Raw genomic sequence first — 22967 nt, forward strand, 5'->3', positions numbered from 1 at the left:
TGAATAAAAATGGGTTTAGCTGTGTCTAGGCTGTCATTTAATGCAGTGGGCAGTTAGTAGTGCACAGAAAATGCCAGACAGACTCTTCATATTTGCTAGAGGAGTAGGAAAGTTGAGAATAGAAGGCAATTTTGTTCAGTTTCAAGGCATTTGTTCTCTCTGTGTGTATATGTAAGAATGCACGCTTACTTGTACTTAAAGAAAATTGCAGTTCACCCTGAAAAGAAAAGGCATATTTTTACATTTTTTGAACTTTTGGCTGTTTTTGAAAGTCTGAGGGAATTCTTATGTTTAAAAATAAGCAAATAAATAGTAAAATTTTATTTTTATTATTTTTTTTTTCAGAAGGAAAATAGTTATTAAATCACTTTCTGCAAGGCAAACAATGAGTTAGTGTCAAGTCAGGGAATGGAAGTCACCTTTTATATGTTTTTGTAAGGAAAGAGAAAAGAATTTTCATACAATTAGAGTAATTATGGAACAGAAAATGGAGTTTTCAGATTGCTTTCTCAGCTTGTGCAGAATTTAAAGTGTGTTTGTGCTTTTTTAGACTGTTTCTTAAATAAATAGCAGGCTCCTCAGTTACTTCATAACTTGTAAGCTATTTTGTGAGTTTACATAAAATTCTCTTATGGCAGCTTGGAATTTGGGGAGCCTGGTTATCTGAGAAAACAGTCTTCTCTTATCATAACAACCTGATAATTTGCTACCTGTGTTTTCTCTCCAAGCAGTAACGATTAACACTTTGAATATTTGATTCAGTATAACGAGCTGTTATAGTTATCCTTGTGAAATTAGATGTGACTTAATTTTTTAGGTAATGATTTGTTTATAAGAAGGAAATCTTGAAGTTCTCGTGAAATTTTGAAGAAAAATATTTTTTTTCCCCAGGGCTCTTTAAATATAAGCCTGATGTGGTAAGCTAGATAGTTTAAATATAAACCAGATGTGCTAAACTGGATACTTCTTTGTCATAAGCAAACAGACAAAATATCAGAAAAGTTAAGAGTTTATAGATTTAATTGCACCCTTCTTAACTGTTCATTATGGATTTGCTTTAGTTTTGTCAAGTGAATGATGGGTAGCCTTTAACAAATAATATTTAATGCCAGTCTCCCTGTTTTTGCTCTACAGCAGAAAGGGAGGACGGTGAAGGAAAGTAACTGCTTCCATTAGGAGAAGTGAGAGATGTTGGACCATCTGACAAAAATTTGTACTCTATAATAAGCTCGCCTATTACAGAGTAGACAGACTAGCAGTAGTTTTGTGAGGTAAGACAAAAGTATTTGGTAATGTTGGCATGGTTAATTATCAGTGGTAAGAAGAAACTTGGCTCTGAAGCAGCAGTGGAAAAGATACCTGATCTAATAATACATGTTCCACCTGCTGTGCTTGTAAACGTAGTCCTAAAGACTCATTGTGCTGATTCCCATCATAAGTCTGGCCTGGATCCTGAGCACTCTGGAAAATGAACAACTCTGACAAGTTCCAGTAGGACCAGGTGGTTTTGTTTGACCTGAGTCTAAAGCAAATAACTCACATTTTTCAGATGCATTGATGCAGGATACATACGAAGGTGAAACCATTCACTCAGGTAAAAGGTCTAATTGTAGCAACTCAAGGATGCTTTCCATATCTTTGCTTTTAATTTGATGAATTGTGGCAGGTAGCTGAACTATGTTTCTGAAGTGGGCTTTTAGCATCCCTTTTATAGTAGTCTAAAATAGGCAGATGCTTTTAAGAGATATGGTAGTTTTTTGTTTTCTTAGTTGTCTCCTTTCCCCTAGTTTTCCTTAGTTTGCTTTGAACAGTTGCTTGTTTGAGCTCTTTCTTTATATTACACTATCTTCCATGAATGAGGAAAAGTAAAAGTAGAAAGAAGCAAAATTACTATAAAGAGTATCTTTCCGAAGTCAAAACACAATAAAGAAATAGCATCTTTCCTTGCATTCGGAGCAATGCATTTCATTTAATTCCTTGTCTCTTACTTTTTTTTTCTGTTCTGTTGAGATGTACAACCTGGCAGAAGGTAAGTACATTATTTCGTATGTACTCAGGAGTAGAATGTCAAAAAAGCGACTTGGGTGAAAGTATAGTGCATCTTTCTTGTTTATAGTCCTTAAAGTATGAAAACCCCAGAAATATTTACTTGATGGAACACATCTCGCTGGGTAGGCAGAGTTTTAAGACTGCAGGTGTGTGCATGCCTCTTGCACCTCCAGAGTTTGAACTGCTGACTGATAGAATGAATTTCACCTTATCTTTCGTTCAGAGTGGATCTTTGTCTACAGTCATTTTTCAAAACTGTCACCTGATAAACAGACCACATTAAAAAGACATTGCCATTTAATCCTTTTTAATTATATTAATCTTAAGGAAATATTTTTCCTGATTTCCGCTGCTTCCATTGAAAGATATGAAACTATGCTTAAGAGATTGGTTGTCAAGAGGGAGAAGCTGTAGTGCAAATTAAAGTGCAGATGTGACTGCTCAGCTTCCAGGTTGAAAAGCAAAACTGTCGTCCTAGAGCAGAGCGCTAGCAGTGCATAGCAAAGCTACAGTCTTTGCACCTGAGATTATGGCACCTGTTACGATTGTAAGGAACAATTAGTAACAATCATATGCAGATGTTTTTTAAAATGAAGAACATTTGGGGAAATTTGGTATTCTTCCATCAAAACCTACATTTTTTGAGTCCTTTTCCAACAGTAAAACTACCTAGTTTCTAAAATTGCTTTTACAGTTATTGTTAAACTGCTGCAAAAAACACCGTTCAGATAGAGATGAGGGCATAGTTATTGTAATACTGAAATGGAAAGGACTTCGACTTTCGGTATATTTTTGGGAGGAGAGAAAAAACTGTAATGAAGAATTTACATGGGCCGTTCCCCCTCATTCTTAATATGAGTACTTGTAGATTCAAAACATGTAGGACTTGAATAATTTTTTGTTACATGCAGAAGTATCTGTCAGATATTGGTACAAACTGGTTCTGTAGTTTATAGTGATACGTAAAAATGAGTAGCTTTTTGGAAAAACAAATTCCTGTGTTTTTAGAAGGTGCCAATATCTGAGGGTGCACATCTGCTTGTCTCTAAAGTTAAAGTACAAAGCTGGATGGCAGAATTAGCTGTATCCTCATTTCTTTAAGAAATATTTAGGCAGGGCAGGCATTCAGTGCTAAGATTTTAAGTGTAGGAGGTGGTCTTCCGTGAGAAGGAGGTTGAGAGTTTAAACGTGAGGCTTTGCTGATAAGGAGTGGCACTGTTGATGGGATGCATCAGAAAGCCAACATATGCCCTTACATGTATGTGATTCGCAAGACCAGTCCCTTGTGACTCAAATTTTTGGGGGGGCAACATGTTAAAGTGCTTGTCGGGAATGAAAAGGTATTGTGGAGGTTGTCTTTGCAGCAGCTCTGATTCTCCTCTTGGAAAAATCAGCACTAGGTTCCTGGTTTATAGTGTTTATTGAATATGAGAATAGCAGCATCAGGGGAGCCTCTCTTTTAGGGAGAGGAGATTTATTGAAAAAAAATGACTGGGTTATATTGTCTTGTAAAAGCAATGGAACAAATGTTTCTTTTCAGGAGAGCAAGTATCAAACTGCTGCTTTTTAAGGCTTAGAAGAAAATGTGAGCCACAATGTTCTGTGCTTGATCACAGCAGATGGAAATACTGTCTCTTACTGGTTCTGTTAATTTGTACTTGCTATTACTTTGCAAAAGATTTTAGCGCATTGACACATCAAGGAATTAAAGCATGTTCAGATTAGGTGTAACCAGCTAGATGGATCAGTCAGAAATGTTGCTGTTTTCTTCTCCCCTGTATTGATTTTTAGGTGATGGTTGCAGAAGCACTGAATATTTCAAGGGAAACATACTTTGCAATTTTGATGGACAGAGCCTGCAATGGACCTGTTATGGTTGGCAGTCCACAGGGTGGTGTTGACATAGAAGAAGTTGCAGTTACTAGCCCAGAACTTATCTTTAAGGTATTGAAATAATATTTTAAGATTCAACATTTTCCTTATCAGTTATCGAAAATATTATATGCAATTTTTCCTTCTTTTTCCATTTACCCTAATTCTGTGTGCAGAAAGAAGATAGCAAGAACCATAGAAACTGTATTAATCTAAATAAGAGTCTAGACCTGTCATCTAGTAAACGATAAAGTGTGTATAACACCTGATTTTGTCAGTATGCGTGTCTGCAGCTTGGTTAGAAAGAGCTTAAATACGGCTGTTAATATTTTATGTTGAATTTAACATATGAAATGTATTTATGAGTGATCTGGTGTGTCACTTTGAGGAAGGTACACAGTTCTTTGACAAGTGGGTCACTGCCAATATGATTATTGTTTCTGTGTTTTTTTTCTAATTGACTTAGTTGTTAATTATTTCTTAGTACCTGGATAACTTTTGCATCTGAAATACAGCTGTTATAATTGCTTTCTTAATAATGACTACATTTAAGTTTTTTTTTTTTTTTTTTATATTACTGTGGCATGGTAATGAGTACTCAAGCTATTCATCTGGGAAAATAATTGATACAAACAAGTGTAATTATTCAAAAAATATAAAAATATTTAATGTGCATTTTAAAATTATATAAACTTCACAGTGTTATTGGGCAGTGACACCATTGCTTTGAAAATATTCCAGAAGATGTCATAAAAATTAACAGACTAAATATTCGTCAACGCCATCTGTACAGTAATTAAAAGTGAAAACTGGTGTCACATTGTCTTGTCAGCATGCCACCCTGAAGAATTATGTATTTTTTGGAAGGACTGTTTCATAGATAGTGTGGTAATTATAACATACCCTATAGGCAGCTGCTATAGCCTCAGTCTCAGAGAAACTTTGGCAAACAGCCATATTTTAATTACTAATTTGCAAATATATACTAAGTGTTTTCCTTTTGCAGTTAAAAATCTCCATTCAGATTGCATAAATATAACTAAATATTCATGTTATTGTTACAGGAGGAAATAGATATTTTCGAAGGCATTCAAGATCGTCAGGCATTGCAGATGGCAAAAAACTTGGGTTTCAAAGGACCTTTACAACAGCAGGTGACTTGACTCTACTCCCTCAGTTTTTACTGAAGGCATTTTAGCTCAGCTGTATGATAATGCTTCCCAAACATACATGAGAGGCTAAATTTTTATTAGACCAAGACCATTTTGACATTTTAAATACTAACTTGCCCCATATAATTGTCAGCGGGATTTACCAATTTGATTAAGGACCGTATTGTTCTAAACAATCCTTGTCCTTTGGCTTTGAAGCAATTGATGATACCACGTAGGAGTGTTTTATTTCATTAGAATTCCAGTAGAACACAGTGAATTATACGGCTACATCTTTTTTTGGAAGATCTGGCCCTTAACATGGGGAAGTGTATCTTTTTGTGTAACTGAAACCTTTTTTATTACTTCAACTTAAAATAAAACCAAAAGGCTACCAGCTTATCTTTTCAGTATCTTTTTATATATATTGGAATTCCACATGGGACATAAGTATGCAAGGTGTTTCGCCTTTATGAATATTTCTGCAGAGAAAAAAAGGTTTTTTAATTTAACTCGAATAACTGGAAAACAGATACAATATTTAGCTACTTCTGCCTGTTTTTTTTTTCCATAGTATCAAACTGTCATTTTTGTAGAATTCCTTTATTTTTAATTCAGCAGTTTTAATTATTTTCTATCCCAACTGCGCAATTAACAAATGCATAATCATTAAGTTGATTAACACACATTTGAAGAGTTAGCTGTATATTTAATGAGGAGAAATGATTTTGTAGAACCTTTCAACCCTTGAAGAGTTCTGGTACTTAATTATTAACAACTATACATGGACTTTTCAACAATACATTTAAATAATACTGCAGTGCATGCATTTCTTTCCTTATGCTATCAGCTCCTCAAAGGAATTCACTGAATCATAGGGATGTAGTTTTTATTCAGATGAATCCTAGTATTTGCTTATGTATTCAGTAGTCCAAGGCTGGGATTTTATGCTTTGCCTTGAAGAGGCTTGAGAAAGGGAAATGGTGACATTAAGCTGCCTGATTCAGAGAGGTGCTGAAAGATAGAGCAGCCCATAATAAAACTTAAGTGATTTTGGTGATCTGCTGAAATTACAACAGCATGCTGGGGCAGCAACAGTTTTTCAGGTTGCCCAGATTCTCTGTAGGATGCATGGTGGGACTTTGTCCCTAGCGTAATTGTGATAGCCTTACCAATGTGGTATTAGGATAGTTTGTCAACTGGACTGTCTGTGCCAAGGAAACTGCTGCCTTGGTGGGTACAGGTTTATAACTCCGATAAATTTTTAGAGTCAAAACCACTGAGAATGCTTGAGCTGATAATAACTTTTCAGTAGGGAAGACTTCACAAGCAATTTGTATGCTCCTTCCAAAGTATAACTGTTTAAAGAGTCTTAGGCGTGTTGGTCAGAAGGGACGGCTGGAGGTCAGCTGGTGCAGTCTCCAGCTCAAATTGGGGCCATTGCAAACGTAAGATCTCATCAGCTGTGACTTTGTCTAGCCAAGCCCTGAAAGCCTCCAAGACAGATGTTCCCTGACCACACTGGTCAATCTTCTCCAGTGTTGCAGAACCTGCCTAGTGAAAATTTTTTTTTTCTAATGTTCAGTTTGAACCTCCCCAACCCACAGCTTGTGACTGTTGTGTCTTTTTTGTATTGTCTGCCTCCAGTGAGAAGTGTTCAGTTCGTCATTTTTGTAGCTGCTCTTCACCATAGTTATAGGCTGCTGTTGCGTTGACCCTCAGCATCCTCTTCACCAGAGTACACAAGCCCAGCTCTCTCAGCCTCCCATTGCGGGTCATGGGTTGTAGGCCCAGAGCCATTTGGGGAGCCCTCTACGTAGCCCTGTCCGCTTTCTCCACATCTCTTTGTCTGGGAGCATGGGACCCAAAATTGGACGTAGCACTCCAGGTGCAGCCTTGTCATCGCTGAGTCGAAGGGAGTAGGGACATTCCTCAACCTGCCACTCATGTCCTTCCTGATGTAGTGCTGCATTGGGGTTGAGTCTTTTCAATCGTAATGTTTTCTCTTAGGCATGAAATTGTGGGAGAAAATTGACTTCTGATTTTTATTCTCATTCACTTTGCTAATACGAAAAGTCCCAAATACTTTTGGTTTGTATGCTTCGGTTAAATGATCAGTAATGAAAGAACAAATTTGAAGGGTTCTTTATTAGGATACTTCTTCATCTGCAAACTCATTTCAGCTAATAGCTTGTCACTGTGTAATGAACCAAAGAGAATTTTTTTATGCAAGTTCATGTTGCTGTTGTTGAAGGCTAAACTGTTCTTTTAATGGAAGAATGTCATATGAACAAATGATTTGGACGTTTATAGTCCGTCACAATATTTTGGCCCCAAACCATCACTGGGAGAGAGATGGCGAGGAGCAATAAGGAACAAGCAAGAGTATGCTTTAGGGAATAAACGAGCAGGCTTCTGACATAATTTCTTCAAGAAAACATTTGAGTGATGTAGGAAGGAGAAACATATATATTTTTTCTATAGTCACTTGTGTGCACATAGTGCTTTATGGTTTCTGGATTTAGACTGATTAACGTGTATGCAACTTAGATCTCAGCGTATTGGAGAACGTGTCATTATGAACTGTTAGGCACTTTTAAAATTAAAGTTGTCTGTACTAATTGTGCTGTTTATTTTGTAGAAAATCTCCAGTTCATGTAGTCTTTAAATGAGTGCTTACTAAATGTTATGCAGTATCATATTGCCACATTATAGCTATTGTAGATAGTATATAAATATGATTAAGAAAACAGAAATAAAAGCTGTAATTATGTAGAGCTAGTGCAATTTAATACATTAACAATAATCAATAATGGTTTACCTTTGCCTTGAAAACATTAACTTTTATTTTTCTGTGTGGTAACTGTAAATCACTTGATCAAATTTAGGCAGCAGATCAAATTAAGAAGCTGTATAATCTTTTCTTGAAAATTGATGCCACTCAGGTTGAAGTGAATCCCTTTGGTGAAACTCCAGAAGGGCAAGGTAAGAAATTAAAGAGTTATAATGCATTCATTTGTTTCCTTTATTTATGCAAGCTATAAATTAAATTGTATGAAAGGCTGTAGCAGCAGCTTTGCATTAATTTCATTTTGTAATGTAATTTAAGCAATATTCATAAATATTCCCATGGCAGATTTTACATTTCAATACCTTTTGTTATTTCATCCAAATACTGAAAGTATCAGCTTCTACATGTCATGCGTGGTGAGAAACAGCAACATTCTCTGCTCTATTTGTATGAAGTTGTTTTTTCTTATTATTTTTATTTTATTTTATTGTTAATGCTGCTAGAATTATGGAAATTGTGGAGAAAGAAACATGTTATTTTAGATTTGTAAACATATGCGCTCATGATTTAAACTTACCTATGACTCTACAACATACCAGAGCACAGGAGAAATTCCAGCTGGACCTGACACTTGGCTACATCCTTTGGGAAGAAAAAGGTTAATTGATCTGTTTCTACCATGAATACAGGTCCAAGAAAGTATAGGGTAAATAAAAGGAATTTTATTTAGCATTTACATTGTTCTGCTAGTTAGTTTTCCAGAAACTAAGCAGCCCTCTCTGCTCATTTGAGGCACCATATTAACGTGCACATTGAATCAATAGTTTCTGCATTGTAAACCTCACTCAACTTAATAAATGTGAGTCAAATTCTCACCAGCTAATTCTAACTTCATTGGTTCATATCCAATTTGTGAAACATGTACTGGGAGACAAACAAAAAGCCCTGCTGTTGACCAGTACAGTTCTGTAATAGAGGCTGCATTTTAAATAGAAATGGAAAAGTTTGCCTTCAGAGCCCAATAAGTTGTTATTTTTCCCTGCTATCTATGTAGATCCATTAGCCTCGTTAGAACCAGTTGGGAATGAGATGAGAAGGACATTTCCATATTGTGTTGTACAGTAAAGTTAAAGCACAACAATGACATAGTGCCTTGTAAAATTAATAGTCTGAATTTTCAAGTGCAACACATGATACTTATTTTTACCATTTGAGGATGAATAAGACCTTTAAAATAGGTTCAACAAAATAGCTGGAATATTCCTGCAGGTGATGTTTATCACTTCAAAACAAATCATTGAGGACATGTCTGGCCAACACAGAAGGGAAATAAATAGGCTAGTAGGGCAAGTGAAGGAAGGAATGGTTAGCAATGAGAGGAAACAAAACTTTTGGTCCTAAAAGATGATGTACAGGACCACAGTGACAGTAAATTTGAACCCTTGCTTGAGACAGCACTGTGGAAAAAGTGAACTGATTTGGTTAAGTTGCCAAATTAGCTTTTATTGAATGGCTATTGATAGTAAGCAGGGCATAATTTGAAGGATGGTGGTGGGAGTTTTTATGCTCCTTTCATCCTTTTCTATAAGGATTCTTCCTATGTGTTTTGCATCCAGGAAGCTGAGGAGCAGAAACAGAGAAGGTTTCAAGCTGTGAAAGCCATCTTACTGGCAGACATACACAGATAGCATCCTGTGCTCTTTTTTTTTTTTTTCCTAGCAGTTTCTCCATTTGAAGTGTCTTAAAGAAGAATAAAGATAAAACAAATGGAAGAACATTTCAGTAGCTTAATGCAGTTATTTCTAATGATAAAATAAGTCTATACAAAGACCATTATTCCTGTCAAAGTAATGGTTAAGATGGATTTATTTCTTGCTGTGCTTTCTGTTTTTCACTTGTGCGAATTTCCATTAGAAAATGCATTGTCTTATGTATTTTCTTTTGTTTAATTCTGTCTCAAATTCCTTTTGTTAACACTCTTGGGTCAAAAGCCTGTAACTGCCAGTTTCTTTGTTGTTTTTTTTTGGTTTGTTTGTTCTCAATGTAAGCTGTTGAATTGGCAGATGACATAAATCCTACACTGCTAACAAAACCAGCAGAAATACTCCATGAATATGTGTTAGAGCTTTCTTTGATATTTGTTCAGAAGAAAAATTCATTTGTAAAATCTATCATGCATGTAACAATGTGCTTTTGATAGTGAAAATGGTTTGATAAGTATTACTAGGTGTTTTTTCTGCTACTTTGTACAGCATGGTCTTTGTTAAAGATGAATGTTCCATAAAAATGAGATTCTATTACTGTGTCATTGAGGATGTTCATGTCTAAGGTAAACTTAGGGTTCTGAAAATGCATTTTTTCCCTAGTTTTGAGTTGTTTTAGCATTTTAAGGAACTGAAAGCTTTAAGAGGAAAAGTGGTACAGGTCTTGGTTTGTTGTTAACAAAAACTGGATGCAAGGTATTTCTCCTTTTGGCAGTTTTCCACACAGTGAGTTGCAAGGCAAGATCTAGACTCTTTCAATAGAGATTTATTATATGTGAAAACTCATGAATAGTTTTCTAAAACTGAAGTCGTGAAACTAAATTTGATCCTGTTTTAATTTAATCTGGTATTGGCTACAAGTCAAAGGTATTTAAAAAGAAAGGAAAGCAAAACAAACAACAACAGTTGAGACTCTATCTGTCTTTTGCATGCTTAGATATTTTCTCCAAAGTTAAGCAGTTGTATCTTTCCACTGAAAAAAGATTGTGTGTTCAGTTATTTTAATTGATGGGTATCTGTATCAAATTTTCTTTTTTTGTTATTGGCTTCTAATTGCAGAGGTATGTACAGTGCCCATGAGTAGGTGCACACATACCATGTATGTATTTCAAAGCAATACGAATCAAAGTACAACAGAAAGGAAAGCTGTACTAGATTCTGAATGCAGCATTGAAAGGCATTTAGATCTGACTGGTTTGCTTTGAGAAATCAATTAGACTGCAGTTAGTAATTATCTGAATCTAGTGCAACCCAAATTACTTCAATAGTAAAATGATAAGTATATAGTCTTGTATTTACTTAAAACATTTTAATATAATGAGATGTTTGTTTATGCAAGCCCATAAAAATAATGAGTTAGTAAATAGGCAAATAACCAGTTTACTCTACATGCATTTCTATTACTGTTTGGTTTTATATGATTATTATGCCTACTAGCTAGTCTTTGGTATTTGTTATTTAATATAGCCAGGTGTACCTATTTTTAAACTTATTTTTGCAACCATAATGGATGTTGACATAAAAATAATGTTTTGATAATTTTTTTATGTATATTGTTTTAAAGTTGTTTTAATCTAGGTCTTTGGGAAATAATGTGTGAATAGCTCATACTATTAAAAATTAAAAATATGGCTAAGGAGAAAAACTTTATACTACTCACCTATAAATATGAGTGCGTGTTACCAAACATTGCTTTGGATTGCTAGTCTGTTATCTTTTATATCTGCTGACTTCCCAAAATACTGAGAGTAGACTGTCTTACGAAATTCCTGCAGACCACCTCTCCAAATCATAAAACCAATGTTCATAACTTAGGGGCACTTTGTTTAAAGCAAACATAGAAGACCGTCCCGTGACAAAGGCATATGGCTATGTAGTGTGGAGGCACTTGCTCTACCTTTTCTTAGTATAGGATTTAAGAAAAGCTTGCCCTTTTTGTGCTGGGATCAGTGCAGGAGCTTCATCATCAAACCCTAAGGACCTCTTTCCCCCTCCATCCTGTAGTAGTCAGCAATAACAGTAATATTTCAGAAGCTCTGTCTAACTGTAATTTCTAAATGCCTATATGTTTTATATTTTTTTTCTTTAGTGGTTTGCTTTGATGCCAAGATAAACTTTGATGACAATGCAGAATTTAGGCAAAAAGAAATATTTGCCATGGATGACAAGTCTGAAAATGAGCCTATAGAGAATGAAGCTGCCAAATATGACTTGAAATATATAGGACTGGATGGAAATATTGCTTGCTTTGGTAAGAACAAATACATCCAAAAAAACATTTGAAGACAAATTCATACTTGTTCAATGTATAGACTTTGTTGAAACTCTGACATTCAATCCACCTGTGATGCCAGTTTATTTTGCTGAGGCCGTCTGCCCTTCCACAAGTTCTTACAGGACTGAAACAAATTGTGTTGAAGATGTGGTTAAGGCTGCAGCACGCAGACAGGGCATATGGGTTGTCAAAGAGAAGACAGACTGAATGGGGAGCCTTTGGGGTTTCTGTGTTTTGAACTTTTAAGCTGATTCAATTGATCTTTCCAGTAAATAAAACACAAAAAGACATTAAAATTTGATTAGTTTTTAGAAATGTGTTTATGTTACTTAGAAGGCACTTTGAAAGCTTGTGTTTAAAAACAAGATATTCCCTCTTACAAATAAATTTCAAACTTCATTTCCCTTTAAGAGAAGTTTCTGAAAAAGCTGCTTGGTTATTAAAAGGAAAATAACATTTATTATTTTATTTTTCTGAAGTTTCTGTAAGATAGAAATTAATCTTGGGTTTAGAAGAGACAACAAAAACATGACTTGCTTTAGAAAATGTCCAGAGTTCATGTTGCTTAAATGTGTGCTCCAAACATGAATCTAGAAGATACTGATAATGCATTACAGTTGCTTCAGTGAGTAGCAGTGAGATTTTCACATGAACGTAAAAAAAAAAAAAAGGCATAATTACAGTAATTTTTATTGTTGTTATTACTACTATTAGTGTTCAGTATTACATATCTTTGAATTATAGATGACATAGAAGCCTTACTTTGCCCATCAGGGAAAATATATGGGGGACAAATAATTCTTATCTACTTTTGATAGCTTAGAAGATGTTTGTGCCATGGGAGCGCTTTTAGACTGGTGCAAACACAAAACAGAAGGCAGTTTTAGGAGTGTCTGATACTTGTCCCCAGAATTTAGTTGTCTGTTTTACAGTAATGCAAAGCATGATCTATTGTTATCACAGTAGACAGAGGGGATCTCATAATGGGATCACTGTTTCCAGAATTTTCTCACTTCATTCCAGAAGTTTTTGTATTTCCCCAGCTTCCATTGCAGTGCTCATACATGCCTAGTGGAAGGTGCATTTAAAAGTCCTAAAACTGATACAACCATAAAGAATCTTAAATGTTTGGTGTGCATGCAACTGATTTTAAACTATGTATTGCTAAGGATATCCTTGAATAGGCATTGAACCACTGAGAAATATTTGCGTAACATTTTGGGCCTTATTAATGTGGTTGCTCTGATAGGTTGTTAATCCTTTTCACAAATCAGATATTTCCAATTACAGTGAATGGAGCTGGTCTTGCAATGGCAACTTGTGATATAATATCCTTGAACGGTGGAAAGCCAGCCAACTTCCTGGATCTCGGTGGAGGTGTGAAAGAAGCACAGGTGTATCAAGCATTCAAACTGCTGACTGCTGATCCAAAGGTAAAATAATAATAATAAAATAAATTGGTTTAGGACAGGAAGCTTCCCTGTGCAATACAGTTGTGTTATAGATCTATGTATGTGGTATGCTGAAAATACAGCTAACAGTGTAAAGATAGAGGATGAGTTATTAAAGGAACGGTTGGAAAAGAAAATGATTTCACTGAGCCAATGGATTGACTTTTCAGTTCCTAATCCACACATGGGTTTGCTAGTCAGCCTTGAGCAGGCACTTTTTCAAGGCAGTTCAACAAAGAAATGCAGTTCTGGTATTGTTGGGCATTGCAGTGCTGACCTTTGAGCATCTGACTCCTTAAGGGGAATTTGTGAGGATACTTAGATGCTTAAAATGTAATTCCTAACAGTGTAGTGCCACAGTAAGTGAGAAGGAAAATTCAAGTTAAGCAAAACATTAATTCCTTGAGGTTTCTACAATATCTGATTCTACGCTACAGGATATTCAGTGTTTAATTAACATTCACAGGCTGCTATCCTATCCTGGGGCACTCTTTCTTCTGCAGATGGAGGTGCAGTTTCTCTTTTCTTGAACAGGACAAGACTTGAGCCTGTGTGTGATGAGCAGTAGTTGTTTCTAGAGATGCATGTCAGTGTGCTGAGGTCGTTGGTCCCTGCTTGCAGACAGAAGCAGAATCGCTACTGAGAGAATATTGATCAGGTGTAGGCACTGGAGTGGTGCCAGCTGACCAGCCTTGCCAACGTGGAGTTACGCTTTTGTGTAGCTGGGACCGAAGTTGCCATAGATTTTTCTTTTACTAATGAAAATCTGTCAAAGGGCTTTGGTCATCTTATCCATCTCCTGCACCTAAGCATCTCTAGTGAAGTCCCAGTTTCAACATTTTACTTTTTTGTGGATCTCCCTCTTTTTTTTTTTCTTCTTGTGCTTCCATCCCCTTTCCTTACTTTTAATGTGTGTATAATATAAACCCATCTAAGTACCACCTTTGTATGAAAATTGCATCACTGTAATTATATATCCTGGGCAGCGATAAGTGACAAAATAGAATTTTCCAAATAGAGGGGGATATTGTTTGTAACAACATTTCAAGGAAGCAACATTTCAAAGAAGAATCCAGAATAAAATCTACAATACAAAATAAGCTCGTATAGACTTTGTATTGAAAACCCTTAGCAGTTGCAACTCTTCTTGTATGTTTTTAAGGTATGTAGTACTTTGATGCCTCAACTTTACTAGTAGAGAGTCATCTACTAGAGAGTCATTTACAAGATTTCAAACATTTTTCGTGGATCTTTTTACACTTCCATAGACCTGAGTAGTGCTGACCTTTTGTTTGTAGAAGTCTAGGTTTATGCTGTTCCCAAGACCCTCAGGAAGAGAATTTCTTGTCTTATTCTACTTAGTGATCTTATAGACTTCAAATTACTAACGTGTCTAAAAGAACATAGACCTGAAGAAGTCAAGAAGCAAGATATCTTGCCTAGGGCAGAAGGGAGGAGGCAGGATGGGACTTGAGATACATTCTGGAATATATGATAGTTTCCATCATTGTCTAATGCTAGTAGACACTTATACTTGCATTCATTTGTGTGAGTTCTGCACTGCGTGCTTGGTATGATGATCAAGGTTTGGCTGAGGTGTAATTTAGTTCTGAAACTTGTATTAGTGGTGGAGAAGCAGGTGTGGTAAAGTCTTAGATACACAACTTAGCTGATGATTATCACTATGCTAAATAAGTTTTCTGTCTGCTACAGCACAAACAGCAGGTATTAATTTTGGTGATTAAAATTGAGTTTAAACAATCTTAAAAAGAAAAAAGGACGTTTCAGTAGCTCTCAGCTATATGATATCTACATATCCAACATTTGACTTGTGAATGCATCCTCCTTCTATTCTATATTCTCCTATTTAACACTAGCAGCTTTAACTAGGGATAGTGAAGCTGTGCTAGTTGGACAGTGGGGGCAAAGCAAAAGGTAGAATGGAAGAGACCTGAAATAGTCACTTATGCTTGTGTCTACGTAGGCAACTATCGTTACGCCATTCCTGGCTTTATGACTGGCCCAAAATGTAGAAGGCTTAGCCTAAATGCAGCATAACTCATTCCTCATTCATTTGTTGCCTCCTGTCTCTTCCTTTTGAATGCCTTTTCTGATTGTGTTTTTTTTCCACACCTTTTCTACACAGGAAAAAATCACAGAACAGCCCTATTGCATTTCTTTTCTGTTTGTTCTCTGTATTGCGCTTCAGGATGAAGGGTGAGGATGATTGCTGAGAGTCCCACTGGACTGTTCTATTTGGAGTAGTGCAGGGGAAGGAGGGTGCTTCTGAAAGCTTTCTGCTCTAGGAATGTAGCTCACAGCAAACTGGGATGTACGTACACAAGTGACAGCATTGTCAGCTGCAGACACTGCATTTTTTGTGGAGATTTATTGCCATTGTCCATTTTTAAATTATTAACTAGTTCTTCTGAGTCTAGCCCTGGACATGTCCAGTCATACCACAGCTCTTATTGCTGAGAGGCTTGCCAGGTTTAAAAAAGTCATTTCTGAAGTGGTTGTCATCAGCCCTTTTGATTCAAGCACTTTTACCTTATTTTATGTCATTGTGATCATCAGCTATACTGTTTCATTTGCACTTGACTTCAGGTGAAAAATGTCTCTTAATGGTAGTTGAAGAATATGTACAAAATGAAATTAGGATTCGTGAAGGTACGCTGATATCCCAGGATGTAATAGGAGACTAACAACGCTGGCAGTTGTACCTGGCTAACATCAAAGCACTCGTAGCTTTTCTTACTGCTCTGCAGTTGAATGTTAATGTATGCTTACAAACTATTAAAAAAATAAGCATTCTATGTTTTGTTTCGTTCTGATCAGAAAACATGATAAATGCCTGTTATTTCCTCTTTCCACGTACTGTGTCCATTAGTTACATAAGATAATTGAATGAATCCTCTCTTTTCTTAACTAATGCTAGGTTTTCAGTCCCGTAAGTCAGTCTAATTGCTATGTTGTCTAATGTCGCATTCACAGTTTGTATCTGGTAATTTCCCTGTGACCTGTAACCTGATTCCCACTTTATTTGAGAATATAAAAACTTACTCTGGGGAACTCTGAAGCCAATTAATTGTTGTCAAGGTCTCCAGAAACATGGGGCTTCTGAGGGATGAGTAAATACGCTACCAGTCTGCAGGGCTCTAGTATGGAGAAGCACTGATTCTAGTTCCACCGAAATACAGCACTGGCAGAATTAAGGGCATTGCAAGACAAGAAATCTTCCAGAAGGAAATGTTCAACTGTTGCACTTTGAAATACATTTTTTTCTCTCTCTAGCTGTCTTTAATACAAAATAGACATTTTGAAGTAAAAAAATCAAACAAAATACAGGTATGCCATGATTTCATTTAGTAAAGCTAGGGGATACCATTTGTGAGAAAGCTGAAGATGTTTGATGGTTTGCTTTTGGTTTAATCTGGCTGTTGTCAGTGTCTATAATTCTTTAAAAATGAAAAAAAGTTTGTTGCAAAAGGTTACCCACTGGCTTTTGAATGGAAATGCTGTCTTTGGAGTCAGTGACCCTTTTATACTCTGCTGGTCTTGTTTGCAGTCTGCTATATCCAATCCTTCCTAGGTCAGACAGGTCATTGCAATGGCTCTGAATTCCTTTCTTTTCACAGTCTAAATTCCAGGCTTTTTTTTCTTTCCATACTGTCTTCTTTCTCTGAGTTTGTGCAGTGTCTGCTCTGGCAGAAGATGGAATGTTTTTCCCTCTTTTCAGTTAGGCTCGGGAACAAGGAAGGTGACTGGATTCGGGGTGTTGGAGCTGCTGGGGGTTATCATACAACTGTTTGTAGGATTCAACGGTTTCCAAAACGCTAAAGCTGAAAAAAGTCTTCTCGATAAGTCGGCTGTCCAGGACACTGAAGCTCAGTCACCATCTCAGCTCTCTGCTTTGGCCTGGAGCTGTCCAACAAACACTGACACTCCTAAATTACCCCCAGATTCTTCTCTCAACTTTTTTAATACTCATTGTAGGGAGAGGAGTCTTCATGGAAAGTTTCACGTCAGCCTGGCTGAATTATGATTTTGAAGACCTTAGTGAGTATGGGAACCCATAACAAGTAGGCTCTTGGTGGGATGTATTTGGTGACAACAGCCAAAACCCAGAAGCATCTTAGCAACAACTTGAAGCAAGTCACATCCTCTGCCTTTCTCTCCCATACTACTGTAATACAATAAAGGTAATACTGTATGGGTTACTGGTATAGGAGAGTTGCCCATTAATGCTCTCATAAATCTTATGTATACTTCAGATGTGTGGCCTAGGCATGGCTACATAGACTTTTTTCATGTTTTTGGCTGCACAGCATCCCTGTCCCTATTTGTTTCTTCTCCCTACTGAAATACAGGAGCTTAAAGGCCAAAATTGTTTGTTGTTTTTGTTCTTCTGCCTAAAGCTCCTTTGATATTCTTTTGACACCTGTCCTTGATGATGCTACCAAATTGATTTATCAAATCAATTGCTGTTAACAAGAGTTTGTTTGTCATATAGGAAAAAGAAATATTGACAGAATGAAAAACGTTTCTCTGGAAAATATACTCTGTAGTGACATCTGTTAACTCATATCCAGGGAATAATTAATATCAAACACACACACAACTATTTTTCCCTGTAGCCATTCCTTAGTCCAAATTAGATTATTGTTTACTAAATGTGGATTATGCATTCTTATTCCTGTCACTTCGCTTTGCCCATTTGCTTATGTCAGATGCATCTTTCTGTCCACCTCGGTGATGGGAAAAGTAATGGCACTGATGTGTCTTGCCATTAAGTGGCGTGTGAAGCAGAGGTCTCAGGGCTTTTGTTTTCCAGACATCCGAGAGTGAAGAGAATTCTGAAAGAGGGTATCATTAAATCATAATTTTGCAATTCAGTTATTTTCCAGCTGTGCTTGGTGTGAAAGTAATACAGCTTATCCATCCTTATTATATAAGACATTTTTATGACTAGCTTATCCTTTTGGCTTGAGGGATTTTTAGTATTAGTTTTCTTAACGTTGCAGTCTGTTATGTGGCAACAGTAGGCATAACTCTCTACTAAGAGAAAAGGTTTGTGATATTCTTTTCTCAGGCTTCAGAAATTGATGGAGAAAAAAAAAAGGCTGCCTTTTGTAAGCTGTTTGGTCTTAATTTTGAGTGAGTGAATTCCAAACTAATTGGGTGAACTAGTTCAGTTTAGACAATTCAGAAAGTCTGCGAGCATTCAGGCAGCTTGGAGCGTAGTGACTGTCCTGGGGTGTTACTGCCCTCTTTGCTCTCACTCTACAACTTGAAACAAAGACTGGCTCCCAGTTTTAGGGGAAAAGGATCTTTTGATTATGGTTTCCAACTATGCTTGACTATAAGGCAGGGGATTTTCTCCTGGAAATGGTGCAAAAATCTGTCTTATTTCGTGAGTCTGTGCCTAGCGTTTGACTGTTGTGTTATAAACCTAAGCCAAAAAGGGGTTTTGGCAGTGAACCTTTTCTTAGGAGCTGCCAGTTCTGTTCTGTTCCCAAACAATTGCTCCATGAAGCATGCCCACCGAGGCGTCGCTTCGGACAGTCTTTGGGTAGTGCAAAGAGACCGGAAGAAGAAGAGGGGAATGTTGTCACAGGGTGTTCCTGGTCTAGGATTGGGCATTGAGACGCTATGATGACACCAAGTAAAAATAAAAAGTAATATCAGCAGCCAAGTTGTGAGTGCAGGCAGTTTGCACAGCTGTTTAATGTGATCTGCAGAATGTCTATTGCACTATTTGTCATGCCAATCAGTCAGAATTGTCAAGTCTGACTCATCTATGAAGAGTTGCAGCTTGAACATCAAAAGCAGCATCCAGAAACAAAGAAACAGCTAATTTGATTTTCTTCTAGGGTTGCCTTGGCCTGTTGCTGAGAGTGGTTAGTGGTGGTGTTACTCATGGTACTTCTGTGTGGATGAGAGGAGAGTGCTTTGGGGAGTGGGAAGGGGGGGGGGCTATTAAGCTTTAAAAGTCACAAGTAGGAAATAGTTCAGAGGTTTAACAATATAAAAATTAAAATGGCTACACTTGCAGCGACAGGAAGCCTTCCCATAGAGCACAGGCTGGTTGTGAATAGTTTGTCATGCACTTTCTGTATTTCACTCCTAACTGCCAGTAGTAGATTTCTCAATGTTGTGAGAATACAAAGCCAAAAATCAGTAGAATCAGGCAACCTTCTCTCTATCACACATGCACCCTAGGTCAGTGTGTATATAGTGGTAAAGAAAAAAAAATGAAATGTAAATAGCATTCAGTTATAGACGTATAATAGTGTTAGCATTGGATTTGTTTGAATTGTCAGATTGCATGTCATTTCAGATAATGCAGAGGAACCCTATTCTTACATAGTCATTAGGAATCTTCTTGCTTTCTCATTCAAATATCATACACCCTTTACACACTTCATTACCCAGCTCTTCTTTACACAGCATGAAAAGTCTTTATGCCTTGTGTGTTTTTCTGATTCACACAAGAGGGTGAAGCATTGTATGCTGTTTTGAGTACTCTAAAAACTGTAGCTGAAGAGTTATTGTAGTGAAAAATGTCTTTGTGTTATAGGCTACATGCCAACAGTGCTAGACCTCTGTGGTAGTGGAAGCAATTCCGAAAATTGGAACTGTGACCAGAATTCTGTTGCTTTTATCCAAGCTAGAGCACCAGCTGGCGTGCCGACTTCAACTGAAACCATCACTCTCCTTCCCCTCCTCCTCTCTTCCACATTCCCCATGAACACTCTGTAGGTTTTCTTTTCAGTGCTCTATCTACGAGGCCCAAGTTCAGAACTCAAAGGACCCAGTAGTTCTGCAGGTGCTTACTGCAAGTGCAGTGTTCACACCTCTGAAGAGCACTCATAGCTCCAGACAGGTGTCCAGAAATGGTGGAGCTTGAGTTTAGTGGGTACTTCTGAGAAAAAAAAAAAAAAGTGCTATGGAAATGATAAAAGTTATAACTGTTCCTTTACTGCTTATTGCATAGCCATATCCTAGTGGCAGCTTTGTATTCAGCATTGTTCTTGTATAAATGAAATATTAAATTTTAAAAAAGAAAGGTGTAGTCAATAAACCTGTAGTCAATAAAATGTTGGTTTTGTGTTGAGATTTTGACATTTGTGTAAGGTGATGTCTAATAAATTATTGATGTATCACAGTTTTCAGAAGCTGGATTTTACTGTCGTCTTAATGTTATTGCCTAATAGCATGTAGAGAGTCCTTTTCACCGTTAGTTAACCCAGGTAGTCAGCCCAGTGTTGGAGGTTAATGTCAGTTGTGGTAAGGCAAGATGTAGTAAGGTTACAAAGGAGCAAAGTTAAGTTAGTTGTTCTGAAAATTGCCCAGCAGAAAAGGTGATTGAGTCCGTCAGCAGTTTACATAAGGAGCTTACAGGTTATACAAGCGTTTAAGAACTGCCTCAAACAAAAACTTAGCCTGGGTTTTTCAGGAAGAGTAGATTCTGCCTTGGGTCCAATGGATGGACTTCAGGTTTCTTTTCCTCTTTCAGATAACAGCTCTAAATCTAAAGCCCTGATTAGTAGCTTTACATGGGCAATAATGCTTTGGCTTTTTAAGCCTTTGAAAGTTTAAGGTTACTATCACAGGGTGACAGTTTGTAGATGTGGAAAAGACCTATCAGAGCTCAAACATCTGGTAAAGCTGGGAGAAGTTGAAAAAGGCACATTGTATTTTCTGCATCAATAATTTGTACAAATACTGTGCCTTTAATGGAGAATATTGAGCACATCCATCTGCAAAGTACTAACACTCATAGCTCTTTTACAGATACACTAGGGTTTGGGCTTATTGGGGTAATTTAGGACTTTTCCCATATTTCTATTAGTGCTACGTTGGAGAGAAAATACAGGCTAATAGAATTTGAGCAAGGATTTCTTCTAATGTCTCTTTGCAATTTCACAGGTATTAATTTAAAGTGGCTAGTCATCTTTTAGAGCACTTAAAGTATTGAAAAAGCATTCTTTCACTGCACTTAAGCATTTTTAAAGACTTACAGCATATTGCCAATACTTATTAAAATGTGAGGAGAAATATGCATTTTTTAAATGGTTAGAGTTTTCTTGATTTATTATCAAGAGTAATATATTTTTTAGGGGCATTTGTATTATTGAGTCCTAAGTAATTGGTATGTAAATATACTTTAACATGACTTTGCCATTATTTGTTGACGCTGACAAGTTGAGTGCCTTTTGGCATTTTGAAGTCGGCTATAATGAATCTTAAAAGCTGGATATGAAAATAAACTTACTAAGCAGGAGAAAAACTTGCAGAGATTTTGTAACCTCTTATACAGAATAGGCAAAATTTACAAGCATTGCCTTTAAAGGGAAATAATGAAAAAATTTGTGAAGGGACCACAATAGAAATGTAGCCGTTAGGTTTGGATGGATCTGTGGTGAAGGAGGTGGGAGAGCTCTATCTAAACAACTTCCACACTGGCAAGTGAGACGTGTTTCTTTCAACTGGTGGATGGCTTTATATTCTGTCACTTGAATTTTTTTTTTTTCCAATTTTGTGTGCCAATTACCTTCTTCTGTAATGGTGTCTCTTCTGAAATAAGTACAGAGGAGCAGAAGCTTTCAGCTCCTCAAAAAACAGTCTACCTTACCCTTTTTAAGATAGTTGCTATGTGATCAAGATTTGTTATATTTTTGTGCTTGTTCATGAGTGATCAGGGTGATAAAGTGTTTTTAAGGGCTGCTTCCTCCATGGAGGATTGGGACTTTTCTGAGGAACCCTTTGATGAGCCAGTATGTCTGTGGTGGGAAGTGTTTGAGTTAAGACAATTACATGGTAATGAATTGATTATACCTATCTGTTACTTCAGTGTCATAGTGGTGTTTTACTTGTCTCACCTCAAATCCAGGCCTAAAGCCAAGAAAGGGCAGTGGATTCAGGTAGTAAGATGGCAGGAACCCCTTGAGCTGGAAAATGCCCACTGCTGGGGTTGGTGGAACAGCAGTGGTGGAATTGGATAGCCATACACTGTTACTCTAGGTCTGTTATTTTAACTGCCAGTATTGGAAATATTGGATTAGTATGATGACTGAGGTTTATAACACTGGGGAAAGTCTTCTATTACTTAAACAAGAGAAATCTTCGTCTTGAAAACTTTGCAGTGTCACCTGTAATTGCCAAATGCCTGATATCACATCCAGCATGTGGAATATAACGTGCAGTTATGTTTGTGGGTGTTTGTATTGCCTAGTTAAAGGAAACGCCATGCATAATACGTTAGAAAAGTGTTTAATCCTTTACTGTACTTTACAAATTGATTTTGAAATTTTGAAAATTTATGTGACTCATTTTACAATTAGGATAAAAAGGGAAGATATTTTGGGAATCTCGATCTGGTAATTCATCTTGGTGAGATGAGTAGTTTATTATGAATCTATTTAGAGATTGTCTAGCATACAGAGTAATGAAAGAATAATCATTTCATAATACAAGTACGAAATAATGTATTAATAAAAATTTTAGTTTCCCTACTTAAGCTTCTTTGTAGAGAAAATTGCATTTTATTACTCATTATTTTTAAGTGGTTTGAGGTGTTATGGCTGTCTATGAAAGTGTTTGTTCTTTCCC

General features: G+C 36.7%; 1 protein-coding gene across 1 annotated transcript in view; it reads left to right on the top strand.

The window, feature by feature from the left end:
* SUCLG2 (succinate-CoA ligase GDP-forming subunit beta) overlaps positions 1-22967 on the top strand; it is a 115292-nt gene that overhangs the window by 53574 nt on the left and 38751 nt on the right. The window contains exons 5-9 of the mRNA XM_035546572.2: positions 3841-3993; positions 4986-5075; positions 7961-8057; positions 11716-11877; positions 13192-13334. Coding sequence (XP_035402465.1) covers positions 3841-3993; positions 4986-5075; positions 7961-8057; positions 11716-11877; positions 13192-13334 — 645 coding nt within the window. The remainder of the gene's footprint in view (positions 1-3840; positions 3994-4985; positions 5076-7960; positions 8058-11715; positions 11878-13191; positions 13335-22967) is intronic.

The sequence above is a fragment of the Cygnus atratus genome, chromosome 10 (genome assembly GCF_013377495.2).
Source record: "Cygnus atratus isolate AKBS03 ecotype Queensland, Australia chromosome 10, CAtr_DNAZoo_HiC_assembly, whole genome shotgun sequence".
In the NCBI taxonomy this organism is placed as follows: domain Eukaryota; kingdom Metazoa; phylum Chordata; class Aves; order Anseriformes; family Anatidae; genus Cygnus; species Cygnus atratus.